This window comes from Embiotoca jacksoni, unplaced genomic scaffold (assembly GCF_022577435.1).
Source record: "Embiotoca jacksoni isolate LCO1_2020_lvr unplaced genomic scaffold, fEmbJac1.0.p SCAF_23, whole genome shotgun sequence".
NCBI lineage: Eukaryota > Metazoa > Chordata > Actinopteri > Embiotocidae > Embiotoca > Embiotoca jacksoni.
Window position 1 is genome coordinate 4,889,160 of NW_027185374.1, and position 17,419 is coordinate 4,906,578.

General features: G+C 42.0%; 1 protein-coding gene across 1 annotated transcript; it reads right to left on the minus strand.

Moving 5' to 3' along the window:
- Positions 1 to 2,414: 2,414 nt before the first annotated feature.
- wdr26b (WD repeat domain 26b) lies at positions 2,415 to 17,375 on the minus strand. Its single transcript, XM_069158383.1, has 14 exons — positions 16,640 to 17,375; positions 14,384 to 14,483; positions 13,225 to 13,281; positions 11,258 to 11,394; positions 10,026 to 10,123; positions 9,657 to 9,813; positions 9,094 to 9,232; positions 8,240 to 8,380; positions 7,799 to 7,918; positions 7,108 to 7,253; positions 6,592 to 6,670; positions 6,341 to 6,470; positions 5,081 to 5,275; positions 2,415 to 4,884 (listed from the first exon to the last, which is right to left on the minus strand). Exons 1-14 carry the CDS (start codon positions 16,942 to 16,944, stop codon positions 4,859 to 4,861), a joined length of 1,830 nt encoding a protein of 609 aa, XP_069014484.1. The 5' UTR covers positions 16,945 to 17,375; the 3' UTR covers positions 2,415 to 4,858.
- Positions 17,376 to 17,419: the final 44 nt, after the last annotated feature.

Here is a 17,419-nt window from a genome sequence, read left to right on the forward strand (position 1 = left end):
AGGAAGGGAGGGGAGGAGGAGGAGGTGGAGGAGGAGGAGGGAGGGTGGCCGGAGCGGAATGACGTCCGTTCTAGGCCCCGCCCCTCTCAGATGGAGCAAAATAAAAAAATAATAAAAAATAAATTAAATAAAACAAACATCATAGACCATGCATTTAGAAAATCATTTGAGGAAAAAAAAACAACCCTTAATATTTCATCTCTTTTTGGAGTCAAGGGAAACCCAGCCCCTCTTTTAAAGGCTGTCTCTTTCGGGAAGTTCCCAACTTTAAAACGGACTTTAAAAGCTGTAGCTCTTAGTAAAAAAAAAAATAAAAAATAAAAAATATATATATATATATATATATATATATTTATAGGGGTGTATATTTGTCTCTCTCAGATGGAAAACATTACAGTGCAGCAGCTGAATCCTGAAAACCTGATTTCTTTGGCTGGTTTTGAGGAAACCAAAGACTATCCGTTGTACCTGCAATGGTTAGATCTGAGTGATTTTTAGAACAATGTCTTGGTCCAACACTGTGGTGAAATCTTGATCTTGTTTCATTGATGCTATAGAACTATTTAAATAACTATTTATTTATTTATTTATTTATTTTTTTGCTGATGTTGTGTGAAATATACCACCAGGTGGCGTAGTGCATCTGAAGCAGAGATGGTCTATAAAAGGGTCTGAAGTTGCACATTTTTGAAGACCAAAACTCTACATTATTATCATGAAATAATTGTTTGACTGAATATAGACCTAATATCTAGACCTAACTGTGAAAAAATAAATAATAGTAATAATAATACATTTCTAAAACTCATTGCTCTACTACGAAATGTTCCGTCATCCTGCTTCTTTTCACAGAAACAGTTTGTTGTAAGTCGTTCTTTTTCAAAATTTCATCACATTTCCTAAAATGGCCCTTTTATTTCATAACACCACCTTTCACAACAAAATCTATCATCTGTCATCAAGACAAACTGAAGAGCCAGTTATGCTGTTATGCCATTTGTACATGTCTATATCAATTCATATGATTATTAACTTCACATCATTTCTTAGTTCACTTCAAGTCCACAGAAAATATCCTCACATTTTTCCTGCACCCGTGCAGTATTTACTTACGACCCAAAACAACGAGCTTTGTATTGAAATGTATGGCCAACAACAAGGCTTACTTCAAATAGCTTGACTGTATTGACAATTGTTCTTATTACTCCTAATGTTGGCATCACAGATAGCCCCTCCCCAGACGGCCTGGCCCTACACATTGCTTTCAAGACATTTAGAAATAAATCACCGAATACAAAGTACAACTTTGACAAAAGATTCAACCCAGTGTTTTCCACCAGAGACCTTAACACATGCTTTGCCAAGTCAGTGATTCAGGGTCAACTGGCTCGGCACACCAGTGTAAGGGGTGGGAGAGATGGGTTTTCTGGGATGGGTGTCCAGAACTTGGGCCTTTCAGTTTCTTTTCCCATCAAACTCCCATGGGCCATTTTTTTTTTTTTTTTTTTTCAAAACCCTGAATGCTTTATTGAAAATATGCATACATAACACTTTTCCTACACAACAATACAAAACAGTACAATCACTTTTGTAAATAACACATGGAACGCAAAACCCACACATCACCCCTTCCCACCCAAGCCCAAGGAACTTAGAGATGCTACAGTAAGCCCTTAGTACTCCCCACCCAGTCCCTACCCACCACCACCATCACCACCACCACCACCAACATCACCATCACCATCACCATCACCTCTGAGAAGTAAGACATAGTTAAATCAGAAACAACTCCCTTGGTAAACTCAGACAAAAGGACAGAGTAGACACCAGGTTGCATACAGACATAGCATTTGCCACCAGCAGGTGAATGATAGGTTTTTACTGAAACTCTCATTGGGGTTCTTAGGTGTGAATTATTTGCCTCAAGTCTTCTGAGATGAAGTGGGGCGTGGAAGAGGAGTCCATTCTGTGGTCCAGGAGTTGAGAAAAAGAAGTTTCCATAGTGTGAATATCAGAACATGACATACATAACCTAAAGAAAACACCAGCGTGTATGCCTCAAGTGATTTTGCTTTGATATGGTCAAGAGAAGTAGCGACTGCCAATCTGCAATGGCACACCAAGAGAGAGATCGGTTCATTACACAAACATGGGATAAAGTTGATTTTCACAGGAAGGAAACTCTTTAAAGGCGAGGGGTGGATAGTTCAAACCTGATTTGATTGTAGGTAACACACTTCCTAAGACTCGTCCCACTCCTATTGGCATGGGTGTTACTGTGCATATTCATTTGTGATAGTGGTAGATAAAAGGCAAATGAATACAAACAAACCAAAGATACATGTAAAAGAAAGATAAAGAGAGAGAGGGGGGGGGTGTTATAAAGATTACAAAATAAAAATGAGGACTCCAAATGTCTGGTTATATTTTAATATGATCATACAGGGATAGAGATCAACCAAAAATGATATAATGTGAACAAAAAATTTAAGTAACAAAAAAGTTCAATAAAAACAGACAGAAAAGCACTGTTTTTTAACATTTTACTGTATATCAGTCTGTAGCAAATAGTCATTACATACCCTGAAAAAGGAAGGAAGAAAGCTTTGAATGGTGCACTGACCACTGAATAACTTGGCTGTAGAGCAAAAGGGGGTGTTAATGCTGAATTCTCTCTAAGCTCCAAGAGTGGTACCCTCGACATGAGGCTGCTATGCCTTTTCAACGTGAGGCTGTGTTTTACAATGTCTACAAGATCAGTCACTGCTTTAGGGTGCATAGAGGCATAGTAAGGGCTCGATTCCTTTAGCAATCTCCAGTTAGGTTTGAAGTCTTTGAACCAATGAAACATTTTAAGCCATGAGAATGGCGAGTGTGGCGACCACAAAGGTTATGAGCTTTATGGATTTATGCCGTTGCTGGATGTGCAAGCGAGCAGAAAGACCGCTCAAAGTGCAGTGGTGGGAGGGGGGGGGGCGTCATACATACTGAAGGTTTGTGTGCAACTGTATGAACAGGAAGGCAGTTTGTGTGTGTGTGTTTTTAGGATTGCAACAACACTCCCTAACTGTGCGCTCAGAGCGTGGTTCTGGTTATTGGTGCCTCTTCTCTCTAGGGGCATACTAACTACTCGTCCAGTAATTACAATCATTAACTTCTTATGTGAAATCACCCTTTGCGAACAACACAACACTTTACCGCTTTTTTTTTTTTTTTTTTTTGAGACTTGCCTTTCTCAAATTGCTCTTTTTCTTTGAATGTCCTTTTCTTTTCCCCACAAATCCGAAGCCAATAACTCAGTGCCGTTTGAATGCCACATGGTAAATGAGAAAAAAAAAAAAAAAAAAAAAAAAAAAAAAAAAAACTCTAATGTAAAAATTAAAGCCCCAGATTCAAAACAAAACAAAACAAAACAAAAAAACCAGTTTCTTTTACAAAATGGCTCTCAAGTATTCTTTGTTCCACAGATAGAGGTCCCAATGGGGCTTTGGATAACTCAGAATTGGTTTAAAATCCTCTTTACAATTTTACTATGGGATTAGGAGCATAAGGGAAGGAGGGGGAGGGCGAGAATCTTCTGCTGGTGCGAATTGAACACACATACAAAAACACGCGCCAATTAAATCTGCACCCAATAATGTCAACTCTCACACTAAGGTGTGCATGCATAATCGCTCTCACTCACTCACACAAGAGGAGGGACAGCAGTCACCAGTGTACAGTTTTAAGTTTGCACTAGCACTCTTCACATGGGAAAGCATGTCTTTTGAGAAAGGTCGCAGTACAAGTCTTGATGGTGGAAAGCCCACCTCACCCACGACGAGTGTGACCCCACCCTCACAGTTGATATGTGACCTGTGAATCCCTCCGTCCTCCTCTTAGGCAGATGTAATGGAGTTGTGCGGTAGCTAGCTCGACTGAGGACGGCGGGGGGGTCTGTCAGTTGGAAACGTTACAGCGACTGTCCTTGTTAGAAGTTAAATTAAGGAATAAAAAGGGTTTTTCTTTTCCTAATGTTGAAAAACAGAAAGTGGAAGCTTCACACTAAAGCTTTCCACGGGCACTACTTGAGCTAAGATTCACCTCTTAAATGAGAAGAAACGCTATGACTATCATAAAAAATTCCAACATTTAGCATAGCCTTTTTTTTTTTTTATGTTCTTTGTCAGCTGGTCGGACTGTTTTTCATGGAGGATTTTCAGCCTTTGTCCAAAAGAGATCGAATGCGAAGAATATAGCAAGAACGAGGGGGGAGAGGGGGAACATACATACAAGAAGAGTTGCTATATCCCCCAATGCACCATCCTCCCCCAACAACACCCCACCCATGTCCATGGAGACATTATACAGGTAACGCGAGAGACAAACAGGCAGACAGATGTAGTCCAATGAGTAGACGGCTGGTCTGCGGTGTTTGTCTGCAGTTACCACGGGAACTCGATGTGCTCCAAGCTCAAGGTGGAGGTGTGTTTCCTGGGAAACTCGCGAGGACCTGGCATGGCTGGTGACCATGCAGCGAAATGGAGGAAGAAGGGTCAGTTGGAAGAGAACAACAGCCCACCGGTGGAGTATCCCGCTGGGCACTGACCGGTTTTCCAGGCCTCTGGGTCGGGATCAGATTTTAGACGAGGACTTGAATTTTCAGAGTGTCCGTCATCACCTCCACCGTTTTGTCTGGGCCAGTCAGGAGACCAATTTTTCTCACTTTTGTTTTCTCTTTTGTGTCGGTGCCTTTTGTTGTTTATTTTTCACTTGCTTTTAGTTGATGTTTGATTTTATTTGCCCGTTTAAATTTTCTTTTATTGTGGGATTCTTGGTTGTTGTTAAAGAGAGATGTCATCTGCTCCATAAGTGACCATCAACTGTCCATGTTACTGCAGTTTTCTGAGGAGGAAAACATACACGAGGTAAATATGGTGAACAGGGAGGAATTTGGCACAAAACGGCATAAAAAAACACTTTTAAGCAGATTTTTGTTATCATCTGAAGTAGCGACAATCCACCAATTCTACCGTTTTAAAAAAACAAAAATAATCAGAAAGTGTATACAGTATACTGCTTGTGTGACAAGAACGATTACCGTTGAGTCCATCCGCCTCTTGTGAGTCGAGGAAGGGTGCAGGACCCCAGACACGCACTGTGCCATCGTCTGAAGCGGAAGCCATCAGGCCCGGGATGGCCGGGTTCCAGCTCACACAGTTAACGGTGCGCGTGTGGCCCGTGAGCTCAGCAATAGGAAGTTCACCACGCCGATGCCAGATGTACACTTTGTGATCTGTGGAGAAGGCAACAGGTGGAGGAAATATGTATTCAGAATGTAGGAGGTAATACTGCAAATGGATGGAAGATTGGAAAGATTAGAGCAACAGTGTAAAGGGAAAGACACTTTAAAAGTTATTGTTTTGGTATTTGGTCTCATCAGGTCAAGCTGGCCGGGAGTCGAACAACTCAGGGAGATTTTTTATTTATTTTACAGGCCAATCAGAGCCAGATACATGTCGAGCTTGTTCAAATGAGTCAGTAGCTCGGTGGTGCAGTATGCTGTAAAGACAGAAATGACTCAGATCACCCTGACACTGCGCCTGAAGACACCACACTTACAGAAGCCTCACATTGGAGGATTCTCTACATTTCCCACTCATCACAGTCCAAACCAGCATCAGTACAATCTTGATTCCCAGTCAGGCCACAGAATGAGATTTAAAAATCTGTACACATAGGCATCCTCGCACTAGGGCTGACATGATCATGACATTTTACTTGTTGATTTCTAATCACATATTGCGAATAACAATTTGAATGGCTTTCTCAGTTAATTTTAGGCGACTTTTATAGTGTAAGCCTAATCATAGTTTCATAATACACCTTAAGAAGGAAAAACTTTTTTTTGGGTGCCTTGGCTTTGCCAATAAATCCAAGATGTTAAATGTCAACAGATGCTCATCAAAGTCCAGTCAGTCAAATATTAAAAATGCCTTGAGATAAAGTTGAGTTTGTGGTGCTAATCCTCCACTAGTTTGTTGTTAAATCACAGCAGAAGAGGAGGAGGCAACAAGATCGCATCATTTAAAGAGTGTCAGTCAAACCTCAACCGGTGGAAAAGAACGTGGAAACAATGATGGAAATATGAAATGTCTGTTGGCTTCATCGTGCTGTTATTCTACACATGAATGGAAATAACGAGGACCACTATTCAAAATGAGTGGCCAGCTCAATAATTGTTATCAGGAGAGTCTGTAATAATTGTGACGGGCCGACCTAACACTACAGTCTATTACAAAGAACAACATCCATGCTGTCATTCCTGCTGACATTTTGCTCTGCAGCATCCTGACTGTACCTTCGCTGCCACTGGCAATGAAGTCTTCGTTGTGTCCTCCAAAGCAGGAGTGGATGGTGTAGAAGCCCTGGGTTACACCCTGGTACTTCCTCACCAGCACCCGGTCCTGAAGGTCCCACAGGTGCACTCCCTACAAAAAGTAGTAGGAGAAGAGCTTAGAACTACCGAAGCATGCTGTATATGTTTTCTAAAAACAAAGGAGCAGCAATGTGTTTTAGATGCAAGTAAACAAATATGAGTCAAAGGCTTACCTGAGTTGCTACATTTAACAAAGCTAATCTTCCGTTCTTTGAAACAGTAAAAGACATGATAGGGTGGTCCTCCTGAACTCTGTAAAAAAGCATGTAAACACAACACGACCTGTCAGGCACTGTGATGTATAACACAACAATATACCGTGGTTGACACACACACACACACACACACACACACACACACACACACACACACACACACACACACACACACACACACACACACACACACACAGAAAACACACACACACACACACAGTTCTTCAGTCTGTAAAAGTTTGGACAATTATTGTAATTTCAATGATTTTAAAATGTACTTTTACAGGAATTTATGTCTCAATTTTCAATGCTGAAAATGATGCAGCCCATGACGTTTTGAGTGTTATATGGGTTCAAAACTTGTAATACTTATAATATATAAATGAGAAAAATCACACATATTATCAATTGTACATTTAACCCATATCTTGATATACAACAGTGCAAGGAGGGGATGGGAGTGCCGACACGTACATGTTTCTATCAGTAAGGTCCTCGAAGTTGTAGCCCCGGATACGCTGGTGGGTGTCTGAGGCCAGCACTGTCCTGCCATCACTCAGGCACCACAGGCACTGCACTCTCACGCCCTCCCAGGAGTCTAACAAGTTGCCATCCAGGTCCTGACAACACAGACAGCAGAACCCTCATCTCTCATTCTTGACAGGGGCATGAAAACACGGACAAAGCACAGCACAGCAGCCTTAATTAACAAGGGAACCTTGTATACTTCCATTTACATACATTGTCATCTACACAAGAGACCTGCTCATTTACAAAGCATACATAGATACATAAATGTAGACATAAATCATCCTCTCAAAATGTGATAAAAAAAAAAGAAAAGGAAAAAAAGAACACATCCTTTTGGGTTCACAGCTACAAAATCAATCCACTTAGAGAACCAGTTATGTTTTTCTTCCTCTTTAAGGTCAGCACAACAATACAGCAGATGTTTAACAGCTGCCACACATACACCAGAATTCACATTCGATGTGATTTCCTTTTCTCTTTTTTATTGCTCCCTTTAAAACACACCAGGCTATCAGCACTGATTAAATACAGAAGTGATACATAATTCTTCAGAGGAAACAAAAAAAAGAAAGAAATGGTAGATGCACACCACATTAAAATAGAAAATAAAAGGTGAGATCAATGATCTACTTACACACTGATAAAATTGTCCCCTTTGTCCTCCAGTGACAAAACGTTTGCCATCAGGGTTCCATGCCACACTGGTCAGACTGTCTTCATGAGACTGGGACATTTTGGTCCGCAGCTCCCCCGTCTGGTCGGCGAGGGGATTGACAGAGACAGAAGAAAAACAGAGGAGAGAAAAATGGGGGATGGGAGACAGCAAGAAGAAACATTAAGTAAGAGTGGGGGAGGGACAAGTAATAAGAAAAGAAAGGGGAGGTCACCGAGTACACACAGCATGCTACAGAGTATCTATAGAGGGCTATAGGCGTTCATTCTTTTGTGATCATTTACTGAATTTCAATCAGACATCTGAGGTCTGTGACTTCCCTCAATGTTTGCAGTCTGGAAAAGTAGTACAGAAATAAAGTTTTCAACCGAGGGCTCTGAAGCCTCGGTGTGGAAATGTTACCTGAACATTCCAGAGCCACAGCTCGGAGCAGTCGTCGGGTCCACAGGCGATCAGGTAGGTGTCATCAGGACTCCAGGCTAAGTAGGAGACTCCGTACGCATGACCCTCCAGGGTTCGCAGCAGCTTAAGCTGGTGGCTCTCCTGCACAAACATATGATAAGGACGATGAGACACGTCTGGGAAACGTTGAGGATTGGACCCTCCTTTGTGCTGATGTAACGGCTTCAAATGGTCAAACAAGTGCAAATTGGTTGGCAAGAATTTACAGAACATTAAGTGAAAAATTTAAGAACATTTTAGGAAACTCAGACTAAATCCAGTCTCTGTGACAAATTAATTTTCCTCATTCCATGGCTGACGGGCACAAAATTTAAAAAAAAAGAGTCTTTGAAAAAGTTGCTGTTCAATCTGAACCAAAATAAAACAACCTGGAGGAAAATACACTTCTGTGAATGGACGTTGTTTGTCCTGGGGCTCTTTATTAGTAGACACAAGGAAAACAGGTCAACAGACTTTCCAAATAAAGCATAAAATATAAACAAAAACAGATGCCACTGTTAGTTCTCGCTTCTGAGACGACCAACCACATTTAAATATTAAGGATGAGATGAAGAGTTCCATATTTATTCTTATTACTAAATATGTGATGGTGGCAAAGAGCTAAATGTGTAGAAAATATTTACATAAGGGTTGACAGGAAATTCTAAAAAAGTATACTAGTGTATGATACTCAAAGACAGACTTAACCTTGGGAATATAAACGCCACAACATTCCTGCAGGGAAATTTTAGCTGTGGTCTACATGAAAAAAAATAGAGGTAGCACATGTTTGTTTAGGCATTTTTCACACTCACCGGGTCCACTTGCCAAATTATGACCGTAGTGTCTTTGGAGCCGGTGGCTAGTTTGGTGCCGTCGTTTGAGAATTTGCAGAACCACACCTCATTACAATGCTCTGTCAGAATCTGCTGGGTGTAACAAGGGAACTGCTTCCTGTGACATGGAAACAGACCAGAGGTTATAAGTCAGTAACAATAAATCCCCTTACAGTATATTGTCTGTATCTCAATATGTTGTAATAACAGTATGATCAAATGAGCAATGCAGGGAATGGATAAGAGGGGAACAAATTTAATAGGTTAAGACTCATGAGGCTGCAAGATAAGGAAGGAGAGTAAGTAGTGGAGACATAATAGGGCAGTAAGTCACCAAAGACAAGACATAAAAGAGAGGCTAAATGAGTTCAGACTTCCAGTTTAGGAGAGAGAGGAGACAGGCCTTTCAGTACATGATCATTAACATTTAGTCTTATCAGAACAAGAGGTCAAATTATACAGAAATATGAGATGCTGCTGTGTGATCGTTTAGCTCGGAGTCTTGCGGGGAATGAACAGCGAGCTAGCCGTGCAGTACCAACCTGCTGCAGACATGATCGAGGAGAAGAGAGACTGAGTCCAAGCTACTGTCCAGCTTGGTGTTGTGATAAAGGCAGCGGTCCCTCTGCAGCTCCACTGCTTGCCGCAGCAGAGTGTGCAGTCGCCGAGGGGGCAGCATCACAGAGGGTGGCAAGTATGCTACGAGAAGAGGAAAAAAACAAAAGTACACAAGTTCAGCCCTGCATATGGAGTGAGTGTGTGTGTGTGTGTGTGTGTGTGTGTGTGTGTGTGTGTGTGTGTGTGTGTGTGTGTGTGTGTGTGTGTGTGTGGTAGAGTCGTGGTCAGACATTATGTGTGAGCTCTACAGGGTCAGTTTATGGAAATGTCTGTATGTGGAAATGTCTCCTCACTCTGTAATTTATCAAGCAGCCGGCAGCGTGAGGCTGTGCCCTTGCCGTCCCACTCCGCCTTGGCCCTAAGATCCTCAGCGTGGCTACACATTAGGTACCTGCAAGAAGATACAATCACACAGTTTAGGCACGACAACCCACACCGAGAGGAAATCATAACAAAGATAGTACTTTTTTTTTTTTTTTTATGTTGACATGTCATTACCAAGAGGTAGGCAGGAGCACAACATGGTGATAAGTACAGAGAAAAAGAGCAAAGAATATTGAGCAGAACTTTAAAATGTGGTAAAAACACAATTCTGTGGCACCTAAAATGAGGAAACAGTGCATTGATTGCAGCTGTTTGAGGAACGAGCTGACTGAAATGCAATGACACAGTCAAGGATACCGCTGATTGATTGACCATAACATGTGACGGATAAATAAATAATGCTGTCATTCAAGTGACAGGCTGTTAAAGCAAACGGGCTTGTTGGGAGTGTTCAGTGATCAATTCCCACTAATTGATTGAGATAAGAGGAGTATCGTTGCTGAAAGCATGGGGACTGCATGAGTGACAGCCTAATACTGCATTTCAACAGACAGTTGAAAATATAATGTGAACAGAACAAACTAGTCACAAGCTAAAGCTAATCTAAGATTACTGAGCCATGTCATCAACAGCGAAAACAAAGGTCAAGAGTAAATATGGAAACTAGTTTTTAAAGGCCTCATGATGACTGTCAGCATCCCTCCTCCCCTGGAGGAAATCGCATGAGACACTGGTAGCGTCCTCTATTCAAGATAAAATGCACAACTCTCTCACTAAGGAGAATCCTACTCTGAAAAAGATTGAGTGACTTGATAAACAGTAGCTGAAAGATTACACCTTAAAAACTAATACTGAAATCACATCATTATCACAGTGGATTTGATTTGTTACAACTGTCCTTTTACTACACTCATGTCTACCACTAAAGACTAACCAGCCTCCAGTATAAAGTCCGGCAATTTAATATTCCGTCATTTAATAGCAAACAGTATTATATAACACAAGTGTAGAATTTGTAAAAGGCCAAGCAGAACTTAATTCTAGTAAAATGTCTCCTTTCATAGCCGGCTCACCGCTGGTGGTGGAGGCTGTATCACAGAGCTATGTCGGTGCTACAGGGGCTGCTTGTAGGTGTGTATATGCGTAGGCAGGATGAGTGGTCTGATGACTGCTATGAGACAGAAGCAACGTTAAACAGTACCCGCTGAGTACGTGGATGCGATCTGTGTTGTACTTGAGTGGCGTCAGCTCCCCCCGGAGCACCTGCAAAGCCTCCAGGACTTTGCCGTCCTCCAGATACTCGAGGTACTTCTGCTGCAGCAGCAGGAACTTCATACGCTGAGTAGAGGAGGAGAGACAAAGGCAAAGAGAAGATATTTTACAAAAAGTCAAAAGAGCAGCGTAGGAAGAAATAAAAGAATGATGAATAAGCTTTAACTATGACATCAGGTTTCCCCTGATGAGAGGCGATTTCAACCACTGATTCAACAAGAGCTGGTTTGGATAACTATAATATAAAAGGACATGCAAAGTATCACACTTCTCAAGGTGGAGCTGTGCGCTGCAAAAAACATCACAAAAATAAATCACCATTAAACATAAATCCCCTCATGTATACCACTGCTTGCCATCAAAACCCCCAGATGCTGGCAGAATATTTTGAGGCTGCATGTCCTCATTATCTGACTCAATACATAGATATGTACATGACTTACGGTAATGTCAACATCATCAGTCATATTCTTTCCAACTGATGGCTACTGCCGATTGTTTACCCATCGCTGCAGGTCAGCGGTCACATTTGTGGCATTAAGCGTCTGTGTCTTATCTCAGATACGCAGTACAGGCCTGACAACTGGTGCAAACACAGCTACACCTACTACACATGAATTCAAGACATCCACCCACACAAGTCTACAAATAAAAGAGTGCAGCAGCACAGACATCTCCGAACTCTTCGACTCGGCCTGTTTTACAAGTAAAGTGCCTGTTGGAACTGCTGTGGAAGTCATGTTGACAGATACAACACTCAACTCAAGTCAAGACCTAAAATGGCTACTGTCACTGGAGCGACAGATGAAAAATCAACAACCACGTCATTTTTTCCCCCTGATAACCCAAATGGTGGTGGCAATCGGACAGACTTCTGACACGGAGCAGCAGGAACTTGACCGAGACACCGGGGAGCGTTTACGGAGCTCATCTTGTATGCTAATTAGTACGCTAGCTAGAGCTAGTGAGCCTGAGCTGAGTCCCTTTTCCAAAGTGATATTATGAAATACGGACTCTCACACTAATCTACAGAGTATCGTATTTTAACAGTCTGTACCCATTAAGTGTACTTTTACCATTTTGTATTGACAACAAAAAAAAATATATGAACACTTACAGACTTCAAGCAGACTGCCAGTTTAAAATTTGCAACTTAAGGAGAAACAAACGGCAACAATCTTTCTGCTCCTCTTTGCTTTTCTCAAAGAGTATTTTCCAACATGAGTTTGTGAATACAGGTATCAGTATTACCAGCCTGTAATAAATTGTGGGACAGTATGGCAGACTAAAATGTCTGCATCCACACATTTTAGCATGAATGCAGCATACTCAAAATTCTGTAAAAATTATTAATGTGGAAATGGGACACTGCTATCTTTTGTTTTATCAAATGAATTGTGGCAATGGTATGTAGTAAATATGATGATTTTCATTTGTAAATAAACTTGTCAGTTTTCTCCACTGGACAATATCTATAATAGAGAAATGCTTCTAAACTACTTTAAAAATATTTTTGGCATTTCTGTGCTGCAAATTTTAATTATGACCGTGTCTGCTGCTAATATCAGTCGACCCAGCAAAGGAGAAGAGCTGTAGGTACATGAAATACACAGATCAGATCAATAAATGAAAATGAGTCTAAGAAATAAATTAAGAAAAAAAAAAAACAAGCTTGCAAAGCGGAGCCATATTTTGTTTAGAAACAGAATCATGCGCTCGTTCTCTGAATGGAGTTCATTTCTGCCACTGTGCTTTCTGAGGTGTTGTCCAGAACGTTTTCTACGGTCCACAACAGGAACCGGCATTATAACGGCACATTTCTGGAACCTCCAGCTGTGCCGGCTAACGGACTGACCGTCATTCAGCACAGTTCAGGTTTGGGCAAAGGGAGCTTACCACAATAGCATTGGGAGAATGCATCAGTGCTCTCAGCTCATTGAGATCATTCTCAGCCTGGACCAAAACAAAGGGAGGGTGATGGAGGGGAGAGACAGAGAGAGAAACGGTTAGCTCAGCAGTTTCCACACATGCACACGAAAAAAAACCTAATATGAACCGTATTACGGATCTTAGGATCACTCAGTAAATGAGGCGTTTACAATGGAGCGGATGCGTATGTGTTGTGATCATAATAATCTCAAAAAATACATTTACTATTCTGCAGGTAAACAAAACTTTTGGAACCAAAACAAATCTCGAACACCTCGCTAGTTTAACATTGGTTTCTAGAGAGAACAACTCTGCCTGCCACATCCAAAAATGTATCACCAATTGGCCCCAGGTTGCTGTTAATTTCCCAGCCTTCAGGTCTGACGAAGGCTCATTATCCATAAGATTCATTTTTAATAAGATGTGTAATTTTATTCACCCCGGCTCTAAAATGTTGGAATGAGAGCCATTCTGCAGTTACAGCACAGCAATAATGATTTGCTATACTGTGGGTGTTCTGATGAACATTCAAAAAAGATCCTTTTAAACTTTTAATATGATAATAATCACATAATGGGATACATGCCTTGATATTTCAGTATTACAATGAAGGAAAATTGTTTGACAAGAGTTTTCTCTCGGTATGATAATAATGATAAATTTTTCTTTAGACATGTACGATTCCTTAACTCAACCACGATGACTTTTTTTTCCCCCCAGAGCTGTCAATATTAATGGTTACACAAATATGAAATGTTATCTGGACCCTTAAAGATATTCCATAAATCTATGTGCATTAAAATGTACAGCTGTAATTCCATAGCAGGAGAAAATGTCAAATACAGTGTAATACCAAATACATGAGTACTTGTTAAGAATGTGTGCAAGTCTTGTGCAACATGTAAAACACAAAAGTATGAACTTTGGTCCAAATGCAGATTGCTTTACATACTTTGTTTATGTGCTCTCGTGTGCTGCCTTCGTTACTATTAACGTTGTTGTTAATAGTAACGGTTAATAGTAAATTCTACAGCACAACATGGACAACAGATTACAAGGAAAGTCATACGATTCCCTGTTTATCAAAATGCTTGGTGTTATGTAACGGTGGCAAACCAAGACCAACCTTGTCCCACTCCCCCTCCATGACATGGTTGCGGAACTTGGTAGCTGAGGGGTGTTCCAGTCTGCAGCCCGATTCCTGCATCAGCAGGTCCACTGTCTGACTGCAGAGACACAGAAACAGAGTGGAAGAGAGGCAGTCAGACGTTATGCTGACATGTAGACGCAAAACATGTGAAAAGGATGACTTTTAAGACCCAAAGGTGCCATTCAGTCTGTACTTATAGATGAGAGATCAGTCAGCATGATGTTGAGAAGTTATCAATTTCGAGGAGGATTAGTCAACTTTTCTAATCATTTATAACATTTCACGATTTACGACAGTGACATACTTTTAGGGACAGCAAATGGGTAACTGGGTGATCTGCAAAATCAATTATAGGACAGGGACAAAATTAAAGTTATTGGCTAACAATGACAAGAGGACAATAATTTCATGGCTGACAATATCTGGAGGAGTTATGGTGTCACCAGCGCGTCATCTGAGGGCAGCAGCGGGGGTCCATAACATGCATCGAGCTTCCACTGCAGTTGACATCACCCTCTCAGTCTGTCAACCATGAACCATAACCATCTGTCCAAACACAATCTCTCTGCTGAACACACTCCACCTCCATAAACACGCCTGCAGCGATGTGTGTGCAAGATAATGAAAATGAGTCGGGGATGGGGGGGTTGGCTGACACCTTCAGCATGATGACATCATTCTCAGGTATCAATGGAGTGGCGCAGCAGCTCTGTGTTGAGCCTCTCATCCGGCTGGCTGCTACACTGATTTCTCTTGCATTTCCCCAGCTGAAATGTAGGGGCTCTGTTTCTTACCAGGCAATGCCATGGACCCCCCCCCCCCCCCCCCCCACCACCACCACCACCACCACCCCCACTTCAAACACAACGATGTTATATAGCCTGTCTTTTGTGACGCCTTTAATAATGGCAGCTATAATTTACCAGCTGGACACCAGAGATCAGCCGATGTCTAGCTATGCAACAGTGGCCACCACAGCCACTTTGAATGACTCCACATGCATTTCTTGAAAACCCCACCATGCTATAATTAGATTCAAACACAGCGTTTCCATCTGAAACAGCTGGTAGAGAGCTCATTCCTCAGCCGCCATGAAAGCGTCCGATTCTGCTCAATTCAGGAACAAACGTCGCCCAGGGTACTCGCTGCTGTCTTTAAATAAATGCATGCCTGTCACTGTTTGTGACTGACTGTTGACACATTGCTCTGACAGAGTGACAACGACCGACAGAAGTTATAATCTTCATCGGATAGCTGCGTAAACTGGTGATTAAACAAGTTGCTCCAAATGACAGCTCAAAGAAGTGCAAATAGTACACTACTAAAATAACGGGGGCAGCTTTCATACTCGTTATTAAAGAGTATTTCGGTATTACAGCTTCATTAATAGCGATAGGATTTGGAAGGAAAATGGGAATATTTTGCACCCAAGCTGGAAAATTGAAGAAAACCGACATCTCGTACGTAAACCACATTTTCTGCGCATTTTTTTTGCGCAATAACCCCTCAAGACGCAAAAAAAAAAAAAAAAACGTACACTGCAAACTCGATAATCCTGCTCGAGTACTTCAACAAAAGAAGCCAAACGAAGCCTCTCAACTCTCGTGACACCGATTTATTCATCACTGCAAACCCTCCTACGAGTCTTGTTTTTTCTCGTGAATAAACATCACTAACATCAGATGATGTAATGCCTTTTTTTTTTTTTTTTTTTTAATCAAAGTGCGAAACCTATAACGTTAATTATACACATCGTGGCGTCACTGGCGCATAAGACGTACTTCGTTAAAAATGACGGGACTTGTGTAAATAAAAAAAACAACAACAACAACGTTTAAACGGTGTTTATTTTGAAGGTTTTAAATGTCAGGACACGAACAGCTTCACCTAACGCAGGCTAGGACTGTTAGCCATCAGGCTAAATGTTATTGTGCAAGATGGACCCCTTCTTTCTACCAACTGCCGAGCTCACAGGCTCAAACTAACTCCCCCATCCCCCCATGTTTGTGTCTGTCAAGCGCACCGATAGCGCTTTTTTTTTAAAAAATTATTATTATTATTATTATTATTATTATTTTAACCCAGCTGCTGTTTCGCACAAAAACACCCAAGCAAATGTGGACCGCACTTCTTTTTTGTTCGACGCTAACGTTACATGGTCTTTGCAAGTTTTTTTTTTTTTTTTTTTTTTTTTTTTTGTGGCGAGACTTGACAACGCCGAATAAAACTTACTTCAGCCCCAGTCCGTGGAGATGTTGCCCTATTAATCGTATGACATCTTCCTCCGCCTGCGATAGTCGTTTCTTCTTTTTCAGCGAGCCGAGCTCCGAGCTTGAGGCCGTAGAGGCAGCTGAAGTCCCCGAACAGGGCCCGGTCGAAGACCCATTACTGGTACCGACGCTATTCCCGTTATCCGTGCTGGAGAGAAGCCCGTTGGAGTGGGTTCCGCCGGCCGAGGATGACTCCCCGTTTTGTGCGCTGTTTAGGCAGGAGAGCTCTGACGATTCTTGTCCCTGTCCTGCTCCGTTTGACTGCATGCTGCTGCTGAGGTTGTTGACAACACTTCGGTTAAAGTGGATGGCAGAGGTGGCTTGAGAGTGTGTAGCAAGTCCCGGGACAACTCCGGATAGGCCTGTTACAACTGCTGAAGCCCCGGGCTCTCCTGCTCCCTCCGCCGCCGAGGCTCGGTGCTTCTTCCGCGGGGGCGGCGACGCTCCGCCGGTGTCCGAGTCGGAGGAGGAGGAAGCGGAGGCCAGAGTTTCCTCACCGAGAGCGGCCGTGGTTAGAAGCCGGCGGAGCTCCGGGTGGGAAATGAAGATTAAGCTTCCAGTTCCGAGGCCTCGGAGTCGGGCTCAGAGCCTGCTGTCACTGTTGAAGCTCTGTCAGTTAGCCCGTTTTGTTGTTGTTTCTCTCTAAACAGCTGCAGCTCTAATGGAGTCCTGACGCCCTGACGTAACCGGAAATTCCTACACTACCAAGCTTCCGGGTAGAATTATAATCCATGGGTGGTGC